The sequence below is a fragment of the Ursus maritimus genome, unplaced genomic scaffold (assembly GCF_017311325.1).
Source record: "Ursus maritimus isolate PB19 unplaced genomic scaffold, ASM1731132v1 scaffold_16, whole genome shotgun sequence".
NCBI lineage: Eukaryota > Metazoa > Chordata > Mammalia > Carnivora > Ursidae > Ursus > Ursus maritimus.
Window position 1 is genome coordinate 8,815,115 of NW_024424008.1, and position 10,603 is coordinate 8,825,717.

A 10,603-nucleotide genomic window follows, 5' to 3' on the forward strand; every position below is an offset into this window, starting at 1 on the left:
CATAACAAGTCTATGAATGTGTCCTTGTTTATATAGGGAAGTTATTACCAAATTTGAATTGGAAGAGGAGGTCAGAGATTGTGCTGGAAAGTGGGAAGGAATGTTATGTAGGGAGGTTACCTGGAAGAATTTGTAATACCTAACATTTACTGGTTGTAAGAGCAAGGGAACTGGGGCGCCTGGGTGGCACAGCGGTTGGGCGTCTGCCTTCGGCTCAGGGCGTGATCCCGGCGTTGTGGGATCGAGCCCCACATCAGGCTCCTCCGCTATGAGCCTGCTTCTTCCTCTCCCACTCCCCCTGCTTGTGTTCCCTCTCTCGCTGGCTGTCTCTATCTCTGTCGAATAAATAAATAAAAATCTTTAAAAAAAAAAAAAAAGAGCAAGGGAACTGGCGTCTGTAGGCATATTATGCCAGGCAAATTGCTTATGTAATCTCATTTAATTATTGCAACAACCTTATGAACTAGGTATTATCCTTATTATCTCCATTTTGTAGCTGAAGAATCTGAGACTCAGAAGTTGAATTAATTCGTCCAGGGTTAAATAGGTGTTAAGTGGCAGAGACAATATTTAAATCCAGGACGGACTGTTGTGTCTCTGATCTGTTTTCATTATTGCCATTATTCATTTTGTAGAGGGCCATGCACCTTGCTATCAATTGATGAACCTTCGTGTGACATGAAAATTCAGGAATTCTACTGCCGTTATTTCATTTATCTTCATTTTGGTGAACTTTTTGATAAGACGAACACAGCACTAGTACCACATTTCTGTGTAGCCGTCGGTCCTATCTCATCACCATGCCTGATCTTCACACGTCTATTGATATAGACCTAGATTGTAGTCCTCTTTATTCTGGAAGAAACTGAGGCCCAGAGAGACATGTAACTTGCCTTAGTAAATATTGCTAATAAGCCACAGGGCCAAGATTTGACCTCCAATCCAGTGTTCTTTTCACTGCTAGGAAGCTGATCATAGCAAGCACAGTCTCTACAATAGTATTTCTCAAGCTAGGGATATTTAACAATGTCTGGAGACAATTTTTTTTAAAGATTTTATTTATTTACTTGAGAGAGAGACAAGAGAGAGCAAGAGCAGGGGAAGGGGCAGAGGGAGGGGGAGAAGCAGCCTCCCCACTGAGTGCATAACCCGAGGCAGGTCCAACCCCAGGACCCTGCGATCATGACCTGAGCTGAGTCAGACACTTAACCGACTGAGCCACCCAGGCGCCCCTGGGGGTAATTTGTATAGTTACCACTTCAGAGGGTACTACTGGCATCTTGTGGGTAGAGATTAGGAATACATAGGCCAGCCCCCCACAACAAAGAATTATTTGGTCTAAAATGTTAATAGTGCTGAGGTTGAGAAGTCTTGCTCTTTGAGAACAGTTGGGTTTCATGCCTCATTTCTCCAGAAGAGGTGAAACACGCAAGGTGAGCCTCCAAAGTGATGACATTGATTCTTTTAGAATTGGCTTTTCTTTAGTAGCAGCAAATAAGTTATTAACCACCAGATTTTATTCAGTGTTGTGTCAGGCAAGAACTAGGGATGCAGAAAGGCATTGGACACGGCCTGTCCCCTCAGGGAGCTTAGAGGCTTCTGGAGAAGGTTTCGGAGGAGCTGGTTACCTCCCTCTAGCTGCAGACGAAGAGCCCTAGATTCCAGGAACTACTGCATTGCAGCAGTGGCTCCTCAGGGACTCCCCTGATGGAAGTGGTGCTGCCGATCTAAGGGAGCCTTCTTCACAGCCCACGCTTCCTTCCCACAGCTATGCTATGCCCACCAAAACCATGGAGGTGTTGCGGCTGCAGGACCAAGGCCGCAAAATGCTCCTGGACTCGGTTCTTACCATCCATGAACGAGTGGTTCAGGTAGGTACTGTGGGAGAACCTTGAAACGTATTTGCTTCTCCTGGTTCTTCTTCCCCTTTTTTCTCCTACCATGTCCTTCTCTTCTTCTTGGCTGCCCCTTGAATGATGATGTTCTTTAGGGTTTAGTTCTTGATCCCTCCATCTCTCCTTATGGAATACCTTCCCTCTAGGCAGTCTCATTCATTCCCCTGGCCTCAGTGACCATCATTATGTTCTGACAACCCCCTGACACATATCTCCCAGTCCTGATGGGTTATATACCGATAACCTCTAGCTATACATCTCCAGTCCTGACCTTTTCGTCGAGCTTCAAACCTGATATCCACTTGTTTACTGGACTTCTCCACTGGCATATTCCACAGGTGTCTTATACTCAGCATATGCAAAACTAATTGTAGGGGCACCTGGGTGGCTCAGTCGTTAAGCGTCTGCCTTTGGCTCAGGGCGTGATCCCAGAGTCCTGGGATCGAGCCCCACATCAGGCTCCTCTGCTGGGAGCCTGCTTCTTCCTCTCCCACTCCCCCTGCCTGTGTTCCCTCTCTCTCTGGCTATCTCTCTCTCCGTCAAATAAATAAAATCTTAAAAAAAAAAACTAATTGTAGTAGATCTGACATTTTTCTTTTTCTATAATCCTTCCCACCTTTGAGCCTAATGTTGAACCCTCTTTGTCCTCTAGTATTCATTCATTCATTCATTCATTCACCAAATTCTATAGCTTCACCCCTAAAAATCTTTCAGATCCATCCACTTTGCTTTACCCTCTTACCAATGTGATCATGTCATTTTCCTGCTGAGAGCAAAACCCCTCAGTGGCTTCCCTTTAAGTCTAGCCGTGGTTTCTGTTGTTTTACTGCAGAGATGAATGGGTGACAACCACACTACCATGAGGGTGCCCAGAGTTATTAAAAATTCACACTTAATATGACCCCTTTTTATAACAGCTTTATTGAGAATTTTATTCAAATACAATTTATCCTTTTAAATTGTACAATTAAACGGGTTTTAATATATTCACAGTTGTGCAGCCATCACCACAATCAATTTTTGAACAATTTCATCACCCCAAAAAGAAACTACCCATTTACAGTCACTCCTCTTTCCCCATTCCCCTAGCTCCTGATAACCACTAATCTCTTTCTGCTTCATGGTTTTACCTTTCCGGGACATTTAAATGGAATTGTACAATATATGGCCTTTTAAGTCTCACTTCCTCCACTTAGCACGTTTTCAGGGTTTATCCATGTTGTAGCATGTGTCAGTGCTTCACTCTCTTTCATTGACAAATAATGCTCTAACATATGGACATCACCCCTTTTAGATCCACTCAAGAAGTGTATCAGCAAGATATGAAAGGAATGTTAGGGTGGTACACCTTACATGTATGCTAACTTTAAAAATAAGTACTGGGGTGCCTGGGTGGCTCAGTCGGTTAAATGCTAAGCGCTTGACCTCAGCTTGGGTCATGATCTCGCGGTTGTGAGTTTAAGCCCTGCATCTGGCTCTACGCTGAGTGTGGAGCCTACTTTTTTTTTTTTTTTTAAGATTTTATTTATTTATTTGAGAGAGAGAGTGTGTATGCACATGCACGTAGGGGGAGGGGCAGAGGGAGAGGGAGAAGCAAACTCCCTAATGAGCAGGGAGCCCGCCCGCCGGGGTGGGTCTTGATCCCAGGACCCTGAGATTATGACCTGAGCTGAAGGCAGGCTCTTAACCCACTGAGCCACTCAGGCACCCTGGAGCGGGGAGCCTACTTTAAATAAATATACAAACAAACAAACGAACAATCTATTTTTTTAAAATATTATCAGAAATAAATTACTTGAAAAAAAGAAATTAATTATTTGAGATACAGCTTTTAAAGATCTAACTTGCCACTGAGGCCCATAGGACAAAGTTTGGGCTCTTTAGTGCCTAAATACCTTTCTGATTCTCTTCCTGCTTTTCCTTTTTTCACCCCATTCATTGCAGCCACACATGGAACTCGTTTTAATTCCCTAGTGTGGTGCTATGCTTCCACATTTTACTGAGTATTGTTTCCTCTGCCTTGAAAACCCTCCATACTACTTAGTATGTAGTAGCTGAATTCTCCCAGTTTACTCCTGTTTTTCTTCAAGACTCCACCTAGAAGTTACCTTTTTTGGAGGCTGTCTTTGACCCCCCCAGGTAGTGATTTCTCTCGTGGGTTCCTGCAGAGCCCCCTGCATGCCCCCTTCTACCACACATCTGATTCACCTCTGGATTCTCCACACAGGGTCTGACACTAGTCAGGTCTATGTGGGTAAATCCGAGTTGAATCAGAAAGTCATCCTGGACTTGATAACCTCTTGGTCCAGTTATGACATCCATTGTCTACAGGGGCAGATATTGGCCACGACTATGTCGGCATGCAGACACCTTGACTGATGGCAAGAGGAATCCTGTAGAGGCTGGGCCCTGAAGCCAGCTCTGTACGTTAGGCCCTGTAGCTCTGCGGAAGCTGACGTTTGAGCCCATGCCAAATCTGCCCAGTCACCTGGTTTCCAGTACCCTCTCTCAGAGCATCTTCTTTCCTTTTGCAGATCAGCGGTTTGAGTGCTACATTTGCAGAGATATTCTTGGAAATAATCCAAAGCAATCTTCCCGAAGGAGTCAGATTGTCAGTGAAGGAGGTAGGTGCTAGTTTGAGAAGAGGCCCTCTGGTGGCCCACCGGTGCTCAAAATATGGATAAGAGCATCTGGCTTTAGAAACAAGACAGAAATGTGGGTAATAAACAGGAAAGCTGTGCAGACCGGTATTACGGTGATCATTTTCCTGGCCCTTCCAGTGCATCATGGCTGATGCCGTATGGACCACAGGAGCTGAACTCCATCACAGTATCCTGATGTTAGGGGTGAGCTCATAATTGTGTATAGAAAGAACATGATTTAAGATTACATACAGTATAATTCATCAGAACACAAATACGGAAATGTACTTTAAAGAGGAGTTTCCCGGATTTTCAAGGCTTGACTGTAGCCTGACTGAGAAAAGAATGCCAATCAGAAGGAAGTTTGGCATAGAAAACTTGGAAAACATTAAGAACCTCAGCCTAAATACTGAGTATTTGGGTCCATTTGCTAAGGTAAGCCTTGTTATGACAGATCCATCGGGTCGTTTTAGACTGACGCCATTTGTTTCATCCGGCTCTCCTTGTTCTGAGCCCACGCTTATTAATCCTCTTCTTGTTGTTTGGGTTTCACGTAGATCTGTATACAGGAGAAAATGTGCTCGTCATGCTGACTTAAATATTCCAGACCCTGGGTCTGTTATTTCCGATTGCAGACGGAAAATTTGGGCGTTCTCTCTCTTTAAGTGCTTCTAATGAGATACTCATAGCATTTGACATTCGTTCTTTATATGTCCATGTTCTCTCACCAGACTCTAAGTTCACTTAAGGCAGGGAGGAAGTCCGATTCAGAATCCTTGGTACCTATTACAAGTCTGGTGTATAGTAGATACTCAATAGAAGTCAAATCTGAATCATTCTCTGCAGAGCTGTCTGGATTTTATTTATTTGTTTATTTATTTAAAATAATTTTTTATGCTGTGTATGTTTGAGTAACTGAAAGCTCTGCAGTGATTCCCCCTTACTTTCTTTTTCTTCTCCCCAGCACACCGAAGAAGACTTCAAGGGACGGTTCAAAGCTCGGCCAGAACTGGAAGAACTGTTGGCCAAGTTGAACTAGCTCATTGCAGACCCTTTCATGTCAGGATGGGTGATAATTGAGTGCCAAGGGGAAGATCTTGGGTGGTCAAGTTAAGCAGAAGACCCTGATCCTATTTAGGGTCTTCATAACTACCCATCCCCATTAGCCAGGAATGCCTCCTCTCTTGTATGGAGGAGTGCTTGCCAATTGTCACCACTTTCCTTCGAGCCAACCTAAGACATCCTCCATCTAATAAAAATCTGCAGCTGGTGGGCATGTGTGTGTATGTGAGAAGTCAGTCCATCCTGTGGGAGGTCTTTTATTTTAAGATTTTATTTTTGAGTAATCTCTACATCCATTGTGTGGCTTGAACTCACAACCCCGAGATCAAGAGTCATGTTTCACCAGCTGAGTCAGCCACGCACCCCTGTGGAGTATCTTTAAGGGATTATATTTTCTCTTTAGCACAGAAGCATGTTTCCCTTCAGTATTTCCCCAATTAGAGTGATCCCATCCTTTCAAGCAATCTGGCATTGAGTCTTTTAGTGAAACAGAGGATCATAACATAAGTAAACCCCCTCTGGATAGAAGGCATAGGGATGGAGATTTTGGCTTTGATTATGAAAAAAACTCCAGATAGAATCAGGGTCTGTCCATAGTGAAAAAATATTGCTTTGTGGGTAGTGAGTGACTCGTCATATTGAGGCAGATGTTACATAACTGCTAATTAGGGTTACCTGGAATGAGTTTAAGCAAAGAATTAAGGTTGATCTTGGCCAGAGGTCAGAAAACTCCTGCTTGTGAGCCAAGTCCCACTGACTGCCTGCTTGTTTTTTTTAAAAGTAATGTACTGGGGTAAAATTCACAAACTACAAAAGTAACCATTTTAAAGCAGACAATTCAGTGGTATTTAATACATTCACAGTGTTATACAACTACCACCTATATTTAGTTCTAAGACCCCATTGCCTGTTTATTGGAATAGAGCCATGGTTGTTCATTTACATATGGTCTGTGGCTGTTTTCACACTGGCGGAGTAGTTGTGACACAGACTGTAAAACCAAAACATGCGTTATGCATCCTTTATAAAAATAGTTTGTCAAACCCCTGATCTAAGTCACTGGTTCTCAGCTTAAGTGTGCATCAGAATCACCTGGGGGAGCTTTTTAAACACAAATTGTTGGACTCTGCCCCCATTTTTTCTGATTTAGTAGATCTTGAATGGGGGCCTAGAATTTGCGTTTCTTACACGTTCCCAGGTGATGCTGATTTCATGCGACTGGTCCAAGGTTACCTCTTTGAGAACCACTAGTCTAAGTGACCGCTAATGTTTTTCCTATTTCAAGCATTGGTGAGTTCATACTTTTGCACGTAATAGCGATCATTTATTGAGCGAGACCCTGTGCAAGGTACTATGTGAGCTCTAATCTTTACACCAGTCTTTTAGGGTGTATATATGAGTGTGCCTGTGGATGGGTATCTGTGTGTGTGAAAAGGTTATGTGTGAGTGTGTTATCGGAGTATGTATGTCACATTTACTGAGCCCTCATTATGCTATGTACTTTATAAAAATTATCCTTGAGGTTGATGGTATTATCCCAGTTTTATGATGGAAAAACTGAGGTTTGGAGAGATAAAATGACTTCCTTCTCCCGAACGGTTACATAACTAATAAGTGGCAGATCTTTCTCTCCTGTACTCCACTGCTGCTGTGGGGTACCCCTAGAGGTCTGTGGGAGCCCAGAGCATTCTTAGCATTGCATGTGCTTTTCTAAAACTCAGCAGTTTCAGTCCCGAAGTTATTTTGGTTTCTTTGCCTCAGTCTCTAAAGGCAACAAGAAATCAGATTTCCTTCTAAGGTGTAACACTAAGGGAGAGCTGTCAAGATAGCAGGAACCTTCAATTAAAATACTTCTCTCAATTGACACGGAAGGTTCAGCAGGCCACTACTTCCAAGTGAAGTCCAATGGGAGCGTGGGCAGAATTTTTCAGGTGAGGACTGGTATTTTGGTTGTAGAATTACTCATTGCTGAGTCTCCTTTGGGGAAGATAAAAGAGATGTTGCTAATGGATGTGTGTGATTTGGGGGCATGTATAGTGACAGACAGATAAAGATGAATAAACAGATGTTTACAAATACATATACATGGCCCCCATACCATATGGACTCTATTTAGAAACCGGGAAAATAACATTCTTTTCATTTCTCACTTCTCCTTGTTAGTGATTTGTGGAAGTAGGACACAGGATTTCATAAATTGACAAGACACTAGAGCTGAAGGACATTAAGACCCAGCCAGCCTAACCCTCTCTTTTAGCAAGTATAGGTTAAGGGCCCAGGAAAGGGAGTGCTTTTACCCAAGGTCACGGCACACCTCATTGGCGCAGCTGGGAGCAGGATTCAGATCTCTTGATTCCCAGTCCATCCCTTTCCATTACATCACTGTGGGATGAGTCAGGTTTAGCTCTTAAATAGGAGGCAGCTGGGTTCTGTCACCTTGGAGCTCTTGTGTCACTGACCTAGTTGATGATTTATCCTCTTGCCAGAGTCAAAGAGCTTTTGTTACTCCTCAGTCTGCCCTGAGATAAATGGAAATTGCCTCTAATGCCGTATCCTGGCAAGAAGGATGGGAGATATTCTGATTGCTAGAACCTCAGAGTTACAAAACAATTATGAGCTTCATCTGACTCTCTAGAGTGAGATCCAGAAGGAAATGGACTTTCCTAGAATCATATGGCAGTGAAATCAAATGGAGTGCAAGTCTTCTTGCACAAAGTTGAAAATAACTTTCCACCCTCCCTGAGACAACTTACTATAAAGAGTCAGACAAAACTGGGCTATTCCTAGTTTCTACACTTACTGGTCTTAAGGCTTCAGGTGAGTTATTTGAACCTCATAAACCTCAGTTTTCTGATCTGTAAAATGGGAATAATCCCTTTTTAGGAATTTGAGATGGAGATAATGTATATAAATGGGCTAGCCGGTGTTCAGTAAATGTTGGATTACCTTCCCTTCTAAACTTCTTCAGCATACTTCTTAAAAAGTTTTTTTTTAATTGAGATATAATTTATATTTATAGTGAAACAACAGATCTTAAGTGTATATTTGATCAATTTTAAAAATGCTCAGGGCACCTGGGTGGCTCAGTCAAATGTCCAACTCTTTTTTTTTTTTTTTTTTAGATTGTATTTATTTGACAGAGAGTACAAACCAGGGGAGCTGCAGGCAGAGGGAAAGGGAGAAGTAGGCTCCCTGCTAAGCAGGGAGCCCGATATGGGGCTCAATGTGGGGCTTGATCCCACGACCCTGGGATCATGACCTGAGCTGTAGGCAGACGCTTAACCCACTGAGCCACCAAGGCACCCCAAGTGTCCAAACTCTTGATTTCTGCTCAGGTCATGATCTCAGGTCTTGGGATTGAGCCCCGCATCAGGCTCTGCACTCAGCCCAGGTCTGCTTGTCCCTCTCCCTCTGCTTCCCACCCCCACCCCTTAAAATAAATAAATAAATAAATAAATAAATAAATAAATAAATAAAATCTTAAAAAAAGTGCAGTCACCCATGAAACCTATACTTCTATCAATATAATACTTCCATAACCCCAGAAAGTTCCTTTACATTCTTTCAGTCATTCTTCTTCAGAAGCAACCTTTTTTTTTTCCCCCAAAGATTTTATTTATTTATTTGACAGAGAGAGAGACAGCCAGTGAGAGAGGGAACACAGGCAGGGGGAGTGGGAGAGGAAGAAGCAGGCTCCCAGCGGAGGAGCCCGACGTGGGGCTCGATCCCAGGACTCTGGGATCACACCCTGAGCCTAAGGCAGATGCTCAATGACTGAGCCACCCAGGCACCCTTAGAAGCAGCCATTAATCTCATTTCTAGTGCCACAGATTAGTTTTGCCCTCCTAGTACTGCATATAAATATCATACGATACGTGCCCTTTTGTGTCTGACTTCATTTACCCTGTTTTACCCATGTTGTTGTGCCTGTCAGTGGTTCATTCCTTCAGTGTACTTAGTTTTGAATGTTCCCGTTACGGTTAAACTGTGCCTAGAATCGCTGTGATAACACGAGGGGTAGGCAGGAGAGACGAGAGCGAAGTTCAGTGGATTGGGATTCAGAACAACTGGGTGCTAGTTTTGGCTCCATCAATGCACAACCTTTGGGATAAATTATCTGTTTTGGTCTTCATTTTACAGCTGAGATCATTGGCCTAGGAGGGAAACAGACCTGTCCAAGGTTAGCCAGTGACAGCCAGGGATTGCTCCAGTTCACTCAGTTCCTGGGTTAGTGCACGTTACTGAGACTTTGAGGAATGACTTTATGTAGATCAGTAACTTCCAAGAAGACTGAATGTCTGGGTTGAATGGACAGTCTTCCTAGTTAAGGCCAACAGATTCCTCGGCTTCATGTTTTAGTTCCCCTCCTCTGGCTAAGGATGCCTTGTTCTGCCACCATCCATGGTAGAAATTGGAAATTTCTGGAAATTGCCAGCTGTGGACTCTGAAAGGGTAAGTTTTAGCTGCAAAGGAAGAAGTGAAATCTGGACATTTTGGCCACTGAGACACTGTAGCAATGCCCTGAGACCCCTGTTTCTAGGGTGTAAATTGTACTTACGGAAGGGAAGCTCTCTGAGCATGCATTGGGTGTGTCTAGAACTAGACCTGCTGGCAAGGCACTGCAGACAGAGGTGGCCAACGTGTCTTGTGCTGGTTTAATCTGTACTTTGATCTCTTTGTGCCATTTTTGTCTTCAAAAGTGTGATCTCCCTGGAGAATCTTAAATGATTCATTTAATTCTTATAAATCCCCCTGGAATAACTTTCATTCCCAGTCATTTCAGGTTTAGCTCACCATTTAGACAGAATGCCCAGGCTCTGAAAGATGCCCAAGGTCCAAAGAATGAAAACTCTTCAGAAGATAGCTGCTAAAGAAGTAAAGAATCCCTCCCATTTCTGCCTGCTTTAAGTCCCTGCTGGAGCAGAGTAGGAAGCCCTATCATTCTATACAGTGGAAAGTATACTGGCTCCAACCTGGACTGGCTCCAGTTCTCTTTGGATTTCT

The 10,603-nt window shown here is 43.3% G+C and overlaps 1 protein-coding gene across 1 annotated transcript in view; it reads left to right on the plus strand.

Annotated features, from left to right (window-relative positions):
* MRPL48 (mitochondrial ribosomal protein L48) overlaps positions 1–5,813 on the plus strand; it is a 53,838-nt gene extending 48,025 nt beyond the window's left edge. Inside the window, exons 6-8 of the mRNA XM_008707323.2 lie at positions 1,769–1,871; positions 4,430–4,519; positions 5,502–5,813. Of these exons, the coding sequence (XP_008705545.1) occupies positions 1,769–1,871; positions 4,430–4,519; positions 5,502–5,576 (268 nt within the window). The 3' untranslated portion in view covers positions 5,577–5,813. The remainder of the gene's footprint in view (positions 1–1,768; positions 1,872–4,429; positions 4,520–5,501) is intronic.
* The last annotated feature ends 4,790 nt before the right edge of the window (positions 5,814–10,603 follow it).